This window comes from Taudactylus pleione, unplaced genomic scaffold (genome assembly GCF_031769625.1).
Source record: "Taudactylus pleione unplaced genomic scaffold, aTauple2 ptg000093l, whole genome shotgun sequence".
Classification (NCBI taxonomy): domain Eukaryota; kingdom Metazoa; phylum Chordata; class Amphibia; order Anura; family Myobatrachidae; genus Taudactylus; species Taudactylus pleione.
In genome coordinates, this window is record NW_028284495.1 from 24,211,742 (window position 1) to 24,227,759 (window position 16,018).

The 16,018-nt window shown below is 45.5% G+C and overlaps 1 protein-coding gene across 3 annotated transcripts in view; it reads right to left on the reverse strand.

Annotated features, from left to right (window-relative positions):
• The window catches only part of CABLES1 (Cdk5 and Abl enzyme substrate 1), a 159,264-nt gene that overhangs the window by 81,199 nt on the left and 62,047 nt on the right, over positions 1–16,018 (reverse strand). Inside the window, exon 1 of one of the 3 annotated variants that reach the window (XM_088469612.1) lies at positions 7,210–7,955. The exons of the other annotated variants lie outside the window; for them this stretch is intronic. Within the exon in view, the coding sequence (XP_088325738.1) occupies positions 7,210–7,856 (647 nt within the window). The 5' untranslated portion in view covers positions 7,857–7,955. Of the gene's footprint in view, positions 1–7,209; positions 7,956–16,018 lie in introns of those variants that run through there. 3 annotated transcript variants of the gene reach the window in all.

Consider the following 16,018-nt stretch of genomic DNA (forward strand, 5'->3'; position numbering starts at 1 on the left):
CGCATTGGGGACTGTATCGCTCGTAAGCTGTACATTGACAAACAGCGATAAGCTAAGCTTAGCTCTGTTTGTAAATACTGAAAGGAGGACATAACCCCTTTAGCGAGTGCTAAAGGGGTTATGTCTCATTGTGAAATGGGCCCATGGGCTCCACATGAATAAAACAACAACACAGGAACACACACGAAAAACACAACAACACACAAACACCCACAGGAAAAACAACAACAACACACACACATAGGCACCCACATGAAATATTACTCACCAGTTGCGCAATCTTATCCACATTACACCCCACATACTGCCCCTGATTCACATTACACCACATACTAGTGTCCCTTATTCTTGTTATGACACACAGTACTGCCCTTTTTACACAATGCCCATAGTAGTGCCCCTTATGCACAATGCCCACAGTAGTAGTGCCCCTTATATACAATGCCCACAGTAGTAGTGCCCCTAATACACATAATGCCCACAATAGTGCCCCTTATACACAATGCCCACAGTAGTGCCCCTTATACACATAATGCCCACAGTAGTGCCCCTAATACACATAATGCCCACAGTAGTGCCCCTTATGCACATAATGCCCACAGTAGTGCCCCTTATATACAATGCCCACAGTAGTAGTGCCCCTAATACACATAATGCCCACAGTAGTGCCTCTTATACAATACCCACACCAGTAGTGCCCCTTATGCAATGCCCCCAGTTAGTGGTGCCCCTTATGCGGTGCCCCAATAGTGGTAGTGCCCATTATGCATAGCCCCCAGTAGTGGTGCCCCTCATGCAGAACCCCCAGTAGTGGTGCCCCTCATGCAGAGCCCCCAGTAGTGGCAGTGCCCCTTATGCAGAGCCCACAGTAGCGGTGCCCTTTATGCATTGCCCCCAGGAGTGGTGCCCCTTATGCAGTGCCCCTTATGCAATGACCCCTGTAGTAAGGCCCCAGTAGTAATGCTCCCTGTAGTAGTGCCCCCTTATAGTGAAGCCACTTACACAAAGAAAGAAAAAACAAAACAATACTTACCTTAAGCCCCGCTCCTGCGTCCATTTGCCAGGCTGCTCCTCAGAACTATGGGAGAGACGTCATGACGTCTCTCCCACTGCACACTGCGGGAGCCGGAGCTCAGGAGTGAGCTCCAGCCCCCGGCTGCCACTGCGGGGAGGGAGCTGGGCGCCCGCTGGTAACAAAATGGAGGCAAATGGAGCCTCTCTACGGCGCCGGGCTGAGGCGGAACTGGTTCTGTCTCCCGTTCTGGCCCACTTTAACCCCCCTGTTAATTCAGCCCTGCTGATACTGGGCGGTATGTAATAATGGCAGAAATGCGGTAACCTCTCAGAAAATGCAATTTTCGGCGGTTTTAACGCATTTCTCATATGTACCAAGTTCCGTCCTGGTAGGTAATACCCAATAGAAGCCTGTGTGCTTCTTTTTGGGACGCCCCCTGAGAGGGATCCAAATCGGATCCCTCCAGTTCCCCCTGGGGAACGGGCGTCCTTCTTTAAATGCGCAGAAGGACGCCAGAGAGATTTCTGGGTCATAAATCTGGGTGTGCCTCTCTCACAAAGTCAGCTCTTATCGGGAGAGCGGTCCTTTGCGATTTTCTAGGTACATACCAGCAATATTATCGCCGGCATGTACCTGATAATGGGCAGCATGTACTGCATCGCGGATACAATGCTTAGTACATCCCGCCCACTGTATCTTAACTCTGCATTCATGATTTCATAAAGCAGCATGTTCTATTGTCCTGTAACAGGTTTCGTCATTCATTCATAGAATTGTGTACAGCCCAACGTTAAAAAAAAAACCAAAAAACAAACACGCTATTGGAACACATACAGCGGGTAAAATATGTATTGAACACATCAACCGTTTATATTTGTAATGGGGCTATTGTAAAGAAATTTTCACCAAATGTGAGGAACAACCCATGCAATCCACACATGCAAGGCAATCAAACCATAGATGTCCATAAATTAAGTTATGTGTAATAATGTGAAATGACACAGGGAAAAAGTATTGAACATGCTTACTGAAATGTATTTAATACTATGTACAAAAGCCTTTGTTGGTAATGACAGCTTCAAGATGCCTCCTGCATGGAGAAACTAGTCGCATGTATTGCTCAGGTGTGATTTTGGCCCATTCTTCCACATCTTCAAATCTTGAAGGTTCCGTTGGCCTCTTCTATGAACTCTGGGCCTGATTCAGAGCCGGACGCTATTTGCGCTCGCTCGTTCAGATTAAGGGGCCAGCTATTTAAATTGAGCGCTCGCTCTTTGCGGTCTGTTGACGCCTCTATGTCTGAGCGAGCGAACGAAGCATGCGCTCGCTATTTTGTAAAGACGCCCCCTGGCCGCTCGCATCCTACATCATCTCCGCTATTTATTAGATTAATCGAGTACATCGAAAGGCGTCTGCTCGCAGTGCTTGTGGTTGAATTTTCCTACCGCAATCATGCGAACAGTTCAGGCTAAGAAACGACCAAGTGACGTGGTCGATGACGCTGCTTTGTTAATTATGCACACCCTTAAAACGCCCGTTTTGACCGTTTGGCACGCCTGCGTTCGGATCTCCACTCCCCATTTTCAAGCACCTTACCCTGTTACCACCCACATACGCCTCCTTCTGTCACTCAAATTAGCAGGCACTCGCTATTTTGCGAACACACGATTTCCGACCGCACTGACTGGTTGGCACATGCGCATTACGAACCTATACGCATGCGCAGATGTGCGAACATCGCTCGGAGCGAACGAGCAGCCGCTTACGAGCGGCTCTGAATCAGGCCCTCTGATCTTTAGTTCTTTCCATAGATTATCAATTGGATTCAAGTCAGGTGATTGGCTGGGCCATTCTAGCAGCTTTATTTTCTTTCTCTGAAACCAACTGAAACAGTCCTTGGCTGTGTGTTTGGGATCATTGTCTTGCTGAAATGTCCACCCTCATTTCATCTTCAGCATCCTGGTAGATGTCTCGGTAAATTTTTCAATTCATCCTTCCTTCAAACATATGAAGTATGCCAGTACCGTATGCTGAAAAAGAGCCCCACACCATGATGTTCCCAACCCCAAACTTCACTGTCAGCATAGTGTTTTTGGGGAGATGTGAAGTGCCATTTCCCCTCCAAACATGGTGTGTATTATGACATCCAAAGAGTTAAATTTTGGTCTCATCTGACCAGATTATATTCTCCCAGTATTTCAAAGGCTTGTCCAAATGTTGTGCAGTAAACTGTAAACGAGCTTCAACATGCTTTTTGTTGAGGTGTTCAATACTTATTTTACCCGCTGTAAATGTGAATATGGTACATGTTTATCAATTATTGCACAGACCAGTAGTTCTCAACTCCTACCCCGAAAACCCCCCAATAGGTCATGTTTTGAGGATCTCTGATTCAGAGCTGCTCGCAAGTGGCCCGATATTTAGGCACTGCGCATGCTCCGCGTCCAGCGTGCACGTGCCCCGCCGTAGCGACTGAAGTTCAGTCGCTACGGGGCTCACAACAAGACGGGGTGGCTGTCGATGGTGAGTGACAGCTCGCCCCGTTTTGTGGGCGGGTAGGGGGTTGGCTGGACAAATGCAGGCGTTCGTAGGGAGGTCTTACTGACATCACTACTGATGTCAGTAGTGGACTTCCTGCTCTATTAGAGCAGGAAGTCCACTCGGTTTCCCACAGCTTTACGAGCGGCTGGAGATAAAAAAAAAAAAAACGCCCACAATCCCAGTGTGCGAGCAGCGGCAGCGAGCGGCTCTGAATCAGGGCCTCTGTCCTTTGAAGCAGGTAGGACATATACTAACTCAGCAAAACAGATTAACTCATCTGTGCATGATTAAAGAAATCCACAAAATATGACCTGTTGGGGGTACTTGAGGCCTGGAATTGAGAACTAGTGGTATAGACCGTTATTCTGCTTTTTAATGAAGCTCACCATGGGGGAGATGTATGAAGCATCAAAGCGGTATCAGCGCACGTTATGTGTGCTGATGCCGCTTCTCCCCGATGTATGATTGGGGGTTTGGCGGTAAATTACAGGGGCACTATGTGCCCGTCATTATCGGCGCTGCCATCTACAAGATAGCGGTGCCGATAGCCTGGGCAAAGTATGAATGGTCGGTTCGCCTGACCATTCTGCCCCCTGCAGCTGTCGCCATCGACAGCTACAGCCTGGGGATGCCCTATCCCCACAGCAGGGACAGCGCTGTCCCTGCTGCGGGGGCTGCACGCGGGATCTCGCGATACTTGCAAGATCCCGCTCATGCTCAGTGGAGCCGGCCGGGACAGAGACACAGCGCATCAGCACTAGGCTGATGCGCTGTGTACTCAGGCAGGGATCGCTGGAGGGGGAGTTAATACTCCCCCGCACTGGCCGCTGAGATGTTCATACATCTCATCATTACTGCTTCCTGCTTCACCTCAGTAAAGAGGCGAAGAAGGAAGCGATAAAGTGGCACTTAACATGCCGTTATAATACATCTCCCCCTATGTCTTTAACAATGGCAGACCCTCCAACATGACCCCTTCCATCAGATACAAAATGCTCTGCTTCTTGACTTCTCACCTACCCTATGATTGCCGTCTTCTGTGTTGAACTAGTTATTCGAGGAGAAAGGTTTTTCAACACAGATAGCTGCAATCATACATTAAGGGAAATCCAGGAGCAGAGCATTTTGTACCTGATGGAAGGGGTCATGTTAGAGGGTTTACACTGGCTAAGCTTAAAATGCACCTACAGATCTGTCCTCATACAACTAGTCTCAATACACCACATGGCATTGTGGCACTTCTTATATAGATTCAGAGACTCAGCTGCACACAGATATACAGGCGTCGATCAGTCTCCTGTTGCGCCCCAGTCACATAGCTTTGCAACTAAGAAGCATTTTCGGCAAAAAAAAACCCTCCAGCACTAGTAGAGTAGCACGGGACCTGGAGCGCCAAGAGGGGCTATTTGATAAAACTGCCGCAATGATGTTTGAGAGGACATCTATATCATATGCAAATAGAACACGGTGCGGTGAGCTGAAACAATGATCATTATAGTGCAGTTTATCATCTTTGGTTAAATAAGTTGTAAAGGTATGAAGTTTGTGTATATACTGGGTGTAAGATTAGGGCTGCCATATGGGACATGTAAAAATAACCATACATGGAATACACTTCAGTTCAGTTGCATGCTCGCAGAGCAGAAACAGCAGGCATGCACCTGAAATGATGGCAACACAACACACAGCAGGAATAGTGTAGGGATTCACAAATGAAACCGTGGCGCACACCAGTTGCACATTTTCACCCATGTGCAGCAATAGCATGTGCACCTGGTTTATGCCCAGCCCAAGTACAGACCTAGGTATCACTTGCGCCCATGTTTTTATCCACTAATTGTATTCATTATTCGGCAACAATGAAACTATAAAAACCTAATAGAAGCTGTATTTGGCTTATTCAGGCTCACACAAAATCTATATATGCGCAACACAATAAGCACCAGTTATACCCCTTTCAGACATTCCCAGGTGGACCCCTTTCAGACATAAGGCGGGTTTTTCAGATTACCTGCCTCTCCTCTGCCCCTCCTAGCCTATCCCCTCTCCGGCTGCCGCTGATTATGTCATCAAAATGCAGCAGGCAGCCGGCCAATCACACTCCAGACATTTCTATTTTATTTTATTAATAAATTATTTGTGTTATTCCCTATTTGCCCTGGTGGTCCAGCGGGAGTGCGGGGGGGGCCCGCTGTGGCAGGGACCCGTTGGCGGTCTCCAGCACCGGCGGGTGTCCCCGGCGTCCGGCTGCGGTCCTCTGTGCCCGAGGACCCAGCCAAGGTTGCTGACTCGATCTACAGTGACACAGCCTCTGGCACGGGGGGTGGTGAGCGGCAACGCTGAGCGTCCTATAGGACGCTCTGCACCGCCCGCTCAATGTAAAAGCTGCTTGGTGCAGCCCGGGAGTAAATTCCCAGGTAGCACCATTCAGTTATGAGCAGGGTAATGTTCCGGGAAATTCCCTGGTTAATTGGAGGGTCGGCTACCCAGGAACGTGTTCCCGGGTAGGTCCCTTTCAGACATACAGGAGATCCCGGGAGTCTCAGTATGTTTGAAAGGGGTATTAGTGACAGCAAAGCATTTATATGGTGCAGAAGAAAGTCAACGTCATCATTATCTATTTGTACCTATCCCCGACCACCTAATGATACTGCTCTCCGGTCTGCTTCTGTTCACAATTACGTGAACATGGCCTTATTGTACTTGGCCGATATTAGACTGCCCCCGCCACACATATCCAGACAAAAGCAGCTGTAAGTAACAGAATCGCCCACATCTGCATGTGTGCATGGCTACTGTACTGTGCAAAATATGCCACGCCATCTACCATATTACTCAAGCATCAGTCCCACTAAGTATATTCCATTTGCGGCCAAAGAAAATAAACATAATATATGCATCAGGTGCACTTTAACATGCAACATCATTTTGGTCGATACTACAGTTGTTTCTGCAGGTTTTATGACCATAATCTTCTATCTGTAGTAAATACAGGCAGCACAATCTATTCCACCAACCTGTGATTATCCAGTTATTTTACTACTATAACCAGTATATTCTGCCGCACCGTAACAGGGGTCTGTATTTCATCAACAGATAGTAATTGGCGATTTCAGTCATTTGAAAATTACCTGTGACTCGGACCTAAAAAGCTGTGGCTCGTCTTCATATTGTATGTACTGTATTACAAAGACATTTTACCATCTTTATCTGCCTTATTGCAGGTACAGTATAACAGGAAACACCTTATTAAGGTATAACTCCCATCATCCTGGACAATCGTAATCAAACCTCCCCATTTCAGTGGCAGGATACCTGTTGAGGATACAGAGTTGTCACACATCTAAGGATGTAACACTTGCTTGTGCTTATTTTTAAACTGCACAGTACTGGCCATCTACAATATTGTGCAGACTATAGGCGATTTTGGATAATGGGAATGTTGTGTCTACTTTTTCCATAAAACTCTAGTACAGATATTTATCAGAATGACTGATCGTGGACCAACGCCACATGTTTTTCTCCAACATAACAGGCACACAAACATCATTTACCAAGATGTTGTTTTTCGATCCACCAAAACTTTTCTGCAATACAACAGGTTATATATAATTACTCCATGTATCTCAGAGTAGTTGGAACTTGCTCCTTACCGTGACCTCTGGATTTCAAAGGCACTGCTGCTTCCACCCTGTATTTGGTCACTGCAGCTGAAGATTGGGGAAGCTGAAGTCCTACAAAAAGCTGCAGGTAGGATGGCAGAGGTGATAGAGTTCAAACGACCTCTGCTACCTGCACAAGTAGGCTGGACAGGGACCCCGCTCCCTGGCACCTGAACACTGCCTGTAAATGCATCCTCCTCCTCTTCCTCACTTAGCTGTTGTTTCTTTACCTGCATCACCTGCTCCATCAGCTCTTGTCTCAGACTTACAGAACAGGGTAATGGTCCTGATGAAGAGGTCAATCCTGTCTTGCTGTGCTGTGTATGGAGTGGGTGTAGAGGGGTTGCAGCTATTATTGTATTAAGTGGTGAATTATGCATTGCTTCCCTGTCTGCAAGCTGGGAATTCTGCCGAGTCTTGAGAACTGCACATGCTGTGCCTTCTCTTGCTACCCCATTAGCTTGCAGTGGTCGCCCATCCAGTGAAATGTTGGTGAGGAAGGAAAGGGCAGCCTGTCTCCTGCGAAGATCCATGTGCTGCTGCCTCCTAATGTGATCCATGCTATATGAACTTGGAGACTGCATGGAGCCTGCTATCATCCCATTGATACTGCTTTTACTGCTAGTGGCAGTGGCCATAGTAAGTGTTTTATAAAAATCAGCAAAGGCTGCAGGGCTGCTTCATAGCAGCATAACAGAGGAGAGCACGCCACAGAGCAGCTCTCACAGAGCAGTAGCAGCAGCAAGGCACTGCTTGTTATTGCTGGGTCAGGGCGGGATCACAGATGACATGCTTCCTCTCTTCCCCTCCCCTGTTTATGTCTACTGCACGTGTGCAATAATGGGATGGAGCTCCCTAATTTACTGCTAACTGCAGCCTGTTTACATATCAACTGCTCCCCCTTGTGGTTATTGCATGCACTGTATATAGGGACACAACATTGCTGGAATTTCAGAATCTCTAGTACAAATGTGGTCTCATTCTTGTCAGCAGTTCAGTTTTAGAGTTTCTTATTGTTTCCTGCAGAACAAAAGTTTTATTTTGAGGGAAATGCTAGCTTATACAAATGTAAGATAACTATTTGCCAGAGATCGCGAGGAGATGTATGCATTATTCTTTAAAAAAGAAAAAAAAACCTTTACAGAAGACCCTGTATAGCTGAACTAATCATCATCTTAAATGATCATTTATATAAAAGGTAAACGTAACGCGCATATGTATAGTGTGTTTGTAATACAAAGTGATTGCTGCTGGCCTGCCTTATTCGGGAGGATCATATTGCTGCAGGATAGTTACGGTAAAATCCAGGGAATTTGATGTCCAAGTCAGTGTCAACCTCCGATAATACTGTTCATTGTAGAGTAAAGAAATCACCATACCAGGAAAGTATAAGGGTTCTGGTTCACAAGCATCCCTAAAGGTACATACACACACAACGATTTTTTGAACGATTATCGATAACGATATCATTTAATCGGTGAAAAATCGTTCACTTTCTGAGTTAAAACGATGAACGATTATCGTTCAAGCGCGTTCACGTTTGTAGTTCAGTCAGACTGACCAACTCAACGATTTTCAGTAAGGGAGTATGCAAAAGTCGTTTGTAGTTCACAAAAATCGTTCATTACATTTAGTAAATGAACGATTTTAGTAAACAATTTTCGTTCATTTTTCCCTTGAAAAAATGAACAAAAATCGTTGACTAAAATCGTTCATTTACTAAATCGTTGTATGTGTATGCAGCTTTAGATCAGGGGTATTCCGCATGTGGACCTCCAGCTGCCACAGTTTTGCTATTAGGGTACAGTGGTACAGTACATAGTTCCACAGCAGCTTGAGGACTGCATGTTGAATACCCCTGCCTTAGATCCTCCACACAAACTGTACTCAAAACACATGATCATGCAACATTAAATAAATGCTATAAAAACAAAAAACACTACCCACGACAAAAACGGCCCGATGTTTGCTATGATAAGAAATGGTTTCAAAAGTTGTAGTTGTGGCACCACACCAATAGGCACATATATATTTTAGAGGGATCCACGCACCCCTCTCGTATGTCACACCAGTGGGATGGAGTTTGTATAAATACCAGACCTTCATTACAGCAACAATCTCCAGGTACTATGGACCTCATTCAGAGTCGGTCGAAGCGGCCGCATGGTCGTACGGGAAAAGGGGCAGATATTCAAATGATTCCCTCGCAAGTTGCGTCCCTAAGTTGGGATCGGTAGCTGGCCGACCAAGGGGAGGAAGCGGCCGGAATTTTAAAAAAATACGCCCCCTTCTCGTACGCATTGCACATCATCTCCGGGCATATAAGGATTAATCGAGACCATCGGGAACCATCGGAACTGGTCGTAGAGCTTAAGGTTGACCATACCCTCTCTTAAGCTCTACGATCATGTCAGTGTAAAAACCTCCCATATCACATGTGTCATGACGCTACTTTGTTAATTATGCACTCCCATAAACCGTATGCACTCCCATAAAACGCAGTTCGCATAATTAGGCACGCCTGCGTTCGGATCTCCACCGTTTTCAAGCACCTTCCCCTGTTACCACCCACAAACGCCTCAATCTGTCACTCAAACTACCGACCTGGCTGTGTTGAAAGAGAGAGAAATTTCTGATCGCAGCGGCTAGTTTGCGCACGCGCATTGCGAACTTTACGCATGTGCAGTATAGCGAACATCGGTGGTGTACTACCGTGCGGCCGCTTCGACCGACTCTGAATGAGGTCCTATGTTATTAATCTGCCCTATTGCACTTGTTTTATTTACCATATATACTGTACATTGTTTCTTACAAAAAATTGTATAGTGAGGAAAAACTAAAACAGTGACAGTCAGTGGGCACATGGTTCACAAAGCCAAAAAACTTATATTTACTGACAAATGGCCTTTAATTGGATAAATTACACCGCTTTAACAAATGTTTCTGAGATTTCAGTAACCCAAAGCAACAGTCACAAGATTTAGACCCAGAAAAAGATGGGAATGAATGGCACTGTTAACTTTGTAGCTAAAAGTAGAGTAATACCAACAACAAAAAGGTGCAAAGGAAAATAATGCAGCATGGCCCATAAAAGCAATAATTTTTGTTTTTAATTTTGCTCTACAGGAGACTTGCAAACTGCTGCTAGGCAATACAAGCCTCCCAGAAAACGGACCTCATACCCACCACTGGCATGGAGCGCTTACGTGATCAGACAAGAGAACCTAAGGAGCATATGTCTGATCACATAGTCTTCAGCAGGGACAATGGAGGACCCAGATTCAGCTAGTACGACTGATGTTCTCTCCCATATCCCTAGAGATTATATATACACACAAAAGAATTCCTGTAAGGAAGGTCTCTGACAGTAATTAACCCACATCTTAAGGGGCCTATCCATTACACGACTTTTTCAACGATCCGACCAAAACCAGGAGGTTTTGGTCGCATTGTTCAGAAAGTCGTCTAATGGATAGCCGGCAAGGAACAGCGATGCGAGTGCACGCTGGGTCCTTGCCAACCCTGACTATGTATGGAACACGCTGGTCAACCTGATGATTCCACATGTTCCCAGATAGAAGGTCGGGATCCTGCACTGAAAGGCGTTTAGTGAACGCCATTCAGTGCGGGCACCGCACCCGGCGGCCTGAAGGACTGAATGCTAGACGTTCAGTTTTTCAGGTCGTGTAATGGATATGCTCCTTTAGAGCTTTCATCATTTGATATAAAGACCATAATAAACTCCATATTCCCTTTTGAGAGTAAATTGTGGGAAAAACATGATGTGCCTGCCACTCTCATGATCTATACCTGACTAAGAAAGAACCTGTCCCGGACACCTCAGCTGGCCCTCTGCCTCTAGATTGGGAGTCTTATGTCCTTAAGAATGAAAGAGTAGGCTTAACAGACAGACACAACCATGTTGTTTAAATTACACTCACTAGGCTATAGCCACCAAGACTAAAGTATTTGTTTTTTTGTTGCCTAGTTATATTGGTATCAGGCTCTATTACCCCCAGCAACTGACCAATCTCTAGTAGCATTAGTTGGTAAAATTGCAGACAGCAACTGACCAGCTCATCTGTAGTATCCAAGGGGGTGATTCAGCAGAGAACGCAGATAGTCGGGAACCCAGGCATGCGCAGGACTCGTGCTGCGCATGTACTGAATGGATACTGCACGCAAGTCGGCAGTAGACTGTCAGTGGCTGACAGACTGCTGCCATTTGTGGGTGGGGGAAGGGTCACGACGGCCTCCATTTCACAAATAGAGTAGTGTTGCCACTGTTGAGGGGGAGGCAGTGTTGGGAAGAGGCCAGGCTCTTTCTCTGCAGATGGATATTTCCTGGCCTTTTTGTTGCATCTGCAGCAGCCAGCTTGCGCGACCCATTGGCCACTCAGCTGGCCGATGGTATCACAGATTATCCGAAGTAATGCGTGACGGCTCCTGCTGTATTACCATAATAGTACTTGCGTCCTCTGCTGAATCACCCCTTAAGTGGATACTGTAGGCCCTCTCCTGTTTATATGGTAGAAAGCAGAGAGCCTGGAGTATTCATTGTGTACTAGATATCAACAAATGCTACAGTTGCACAAGTATGCGCACTTGTTGCTACTGCCGTAATACTGGCGCACATGTGAGCAGTGAGATGCATCCAACTGAATAGAGGAAGATAAATTTACTTTTTCAGGCCTGCATGTTTTGCGGTTTGCTTTTGGATCACAAATGCATCTATCCCTACTGGTGTCCCTGAGTGTGGTATCACTGTAACATGCATTGGATAGAACAAACATTCTCTCACAATTATAGATTAACGTCTCCATCGACTGCCAAAACCCATACATTTGTATCTGAAATAGGGACAGAGAGAGCGTGGAAAACGAATGCATGGTCCATCCCATGGACAAATGTCCTGCATCCATACGTCTTTCCTCCCACAGCAGGGGTGGATCTAGACTGTTCTTTTAGGGGGGGATTTAATGATTCATTCTGACTCCTCCTCTTTCCTGTACCGGCACCTCCCCTTTCTGGTCCCAACTACTCCCCTTCACAGGGTTTATATGTGTGGCCACATTGATTATTACAGATATGTTTATGTATTCACGATTTGTGAAATGCACAATGTTAGCACCAGCAACCATCTCTCTGCTCCCCGCCCTATCACCCCCCCTCCCTCTGTCCGAAGACAGCAGGAGCCACCACCCCCCCGCTCTGTGTGGGGGCAGAAGCAGTGGGGTAGGACGGAGGCTGTAAAGTCTCCCTGCACAGTGTCAGTAGCACACAGACAGCGCCATTGTGACAGTCTCCGGTCAGTCCTGCAGCAGCAGCAGGGTGCGGGGAGTCGGCTGTGATCTCTCCCTCCCCGGCTCCCTGGTGACAGCCTGTCATTGACAAACCCATGGTATACAAGGTATTTGGAACACTTATTAAAAATGCATCACTAAAACACATCTAAAAGGACTTTAGTTTTCATGTTAACAAGTCCCAAGCCCATACAATTCACACTCCTAACAATCTCAATATGAGTAATGAATATAAAAAAACAAAATACTGCCCAATCATTAGCCTGGCATTCTATAGACTGCAATCTCCAAATGCTAATACATGGCAAAGTATATACAGGCTTACTGTATTTGTCAGTTTGACATACTGTATTTGTTACATTCCTTTGTGCAACTTCTCAATTTAAAAAAAATATAAACCAATTATAGAAAACTCCATATTCTTCAAGTGCAGAAAATCAGTGTAAAGATATTGCCAAAATAGACTTATCAGTGACACCAGTTGGGAACATCAGACTAAGGGCCGTATTCAATTAGGCTGCGAAAAGTCGGAATCATTTTCGCATGTTTGAGTTATCCCCGTATTCACCGGCGAAAACTCTTTGAAAGAAAAAACTGGGATAAGTTTTCACCATGTTTTACATGGCGAAAAAAAGTGCTGAATTGGGGTTTAGGGGTGCAGGCTTTGCAAAAAATAACCTGCACCCCTGGGAATGTCATTTAAAAATAAACTGTCAAAAAATAAAAATAAAAAATCGGGACACCCCAAAAAATTTACTTGAATTTTTGGGTTTAAAAAAAATAAATAAAAAAATAGGGAACACACTTCTAAAATACAGTAGTCAAATTAAATTCAGAGGGGTTCCCAAGTATGCGGCAGGTGTTTTCTTCATTGCGGGAGTAGCGGCAGGTGCATTTTTGCAGAATTTTTAAAAATAATTTTAGGGGCTTAAAAAAATGCCATTTTCATGTACCCCAAATTTGATATTTTTTTTGTAAAAATAACTATTCCTAAGTGCTATTCTTCACCCATAGTGATCCCCCATGTCTAGACATCTTTAGGGGGGTCCCTGGTATATTTCCCAAAAATTCAGTTTTTTTTGTGATACTTACCTTTCCGCCGGCTTAAGTTTTCGTTGATTTGTAATTGAATACGGGGATAAAGCGGGCAGGCGCCCGATACTTTATCCCCGGAAAACCTGCGAAGTGGAGCGAAAAGTCCAGCACGGACTTTCGCTCCCATATTGAATACCCCCCTAAGTGACATACACATCTGGACCCAGAGCGGACACTTCATGCACACAGTTACCAACTGGAGGTCTACATGTTGTCTAACACTGCCAGTACCCACAGGAGGGGTAAGAGTGACCCTCCTTTTCCCCAGTAGTCACTGTCTGATCCCCACTGGCTACAGGGGTTATGCACTAGACTAGATCCTGTCTTAGCACCATGCACAGCTTTCAGTGGTGGGAATAGAATGTAATTATCCACATCACAGCTAATATAATGATCCACACTGCAGCTCTTCAAAGTTTTTCTCCCATTCACAGTACAGTACAATTTCCACAACCTGCTCCAGGTCTCTGCGCACATGCGGACACAAGCTCCTTTCATCATCTCTTCAATTCTTCCCTGATTGGCTGATGGGCTTAGCTAATTGGGCACCTCTGCTTTCTGAGAGTGTTAGTTTAGTCAGCACCGACTGCAGAGTGGCCTTATAACTACAATTCCTAGAATCCTCCGGGAATTGCATTGCTCACTCGATCTTCTTTTAAATGAAACAACTTTATAAACTATATTTGTCAATCGCGTAATGACACATTTTTGTTTGGTAGTATCTGTACTATAGTGTGTGTCTGTGAGTTTGCTGAAATGTGCGAGTGGTAGGTAAGTAACCTATGGCTTTTCATCTTATAAGATATTACAGGATCCAACCTGCCTGAACAGCCGGAGAGACCAAACCCTTAAACATGCGCTGTTTGAAAGGCCGATACATCCGTGTATAATAGATAGATATACATATTGTGTGTAATATACGTACGGCACTTGGCCTGAGTGTAATATGGACATCCCCGCCTCTGCTCTGTGTGTCATATATGTACATCCTCATCTCTGTATACACTAAAACAAACATCCCCTACTGTGTGCATAATAAAAATACATATCTTTCACTGACTGTGTATGCTACACGTGGATCTCTCTTCCTCTCCAGCTCCTTGGTGACAGCCTGTCACTAACACACCCCTAGATGGGGAGCGCAGCTCCAACCACAGCACAGGCTGAATGAGGATAAGGGGAGAGCACACAGCCTGCTCAATGCATGATGTGGAGGAGAGACGAGAGAGATGAACAAGTACGGACTGTGCTGGGGGGGAGCAATAGCTAAATCGCCTCCCCCATTGATCCGCCACTGTCCCACAGTAACCTTGAAGACAGCATTTCATAGAGTACTCATAGACCGGGCTCAGGGAGCCAATATTGGTATACCAGAGATCAAAGCCTAGGAATCCTTTACTACACCAGTTTAATAAAGGCCCGAAGATGCCTCTAGGTTTTTCCCAAGAATGCTTCCTGAAAGGTAGGGAAACACTACTAGCTTTTCCTTCCACAATGCGGTTTGCAGTCTCAATAGAGGCTTTGTCCCAGAAACACTGGTTACAAAAATATTGCTAGCAGTGGGCCTGAACGGAATAGGGACAGACGCTGCTTCTTTGTACACAGCAACAGTGCTAAGATATGCAAAAGCTGCAGGAGGCATCTTAAGTAAAAAGACAGCCACGGCTCTGTTGTGTCCAAGGACGCAGCATTGGATCAACTCAAGATGCCTGGCAAAATTACGCTGCCAGGGCCAGTGAAGCTGAATGCAGCCACTGGCTTTGGCACTCCCAGAAAACTTTTCTGTAATGCCACCTGTTGCCATCCCCAAACACCAGCAGCATGTCAACCATGCTTCAGCTTATGAGGCACTGTGACTGGCATCGCAGGACCAGATCTGCACATGCGCAGTGCGACTCTTGCACAAATCAAACAATGAAAATTTACGGAAATATTGAATTTACATAAAGCTCTGATATGGGCCCAGTATCCCTAAGAAACATGGGAATATATCATTTGTAGAGATATGGGCAGACCCCCTGTGTTCTGGTTTAGATCATAGTGTTTAAGTTAAGTTAAACCACCCTCACATGTTTTGGATTTCTTAAAAAATGGATAAAAACAGCTAAAAATCATATAATTTGAACCTGTTTTTGTTCCTAAAGTAGTATGTATCCGAGTACACCCTGGAGAGTGGGCAGCTTAAGCACACCATAGCTAGTTTGTACAAGGGGCTCCAAGTTGCCTTTTTTCCTCCCAGTATTCAAAGGGACTATGTGAGATGCTAATTCATCATTAAAGTAATCCTCCATTCTATTGATGCTTACTGTATCAGATTGAGTCACGGTAGAGGTGTCAATATATGTGGGCAATTACTTTAAGCCCGACTAGATGTCAATGTTGCACTCTGGTGTGCCCTGAGT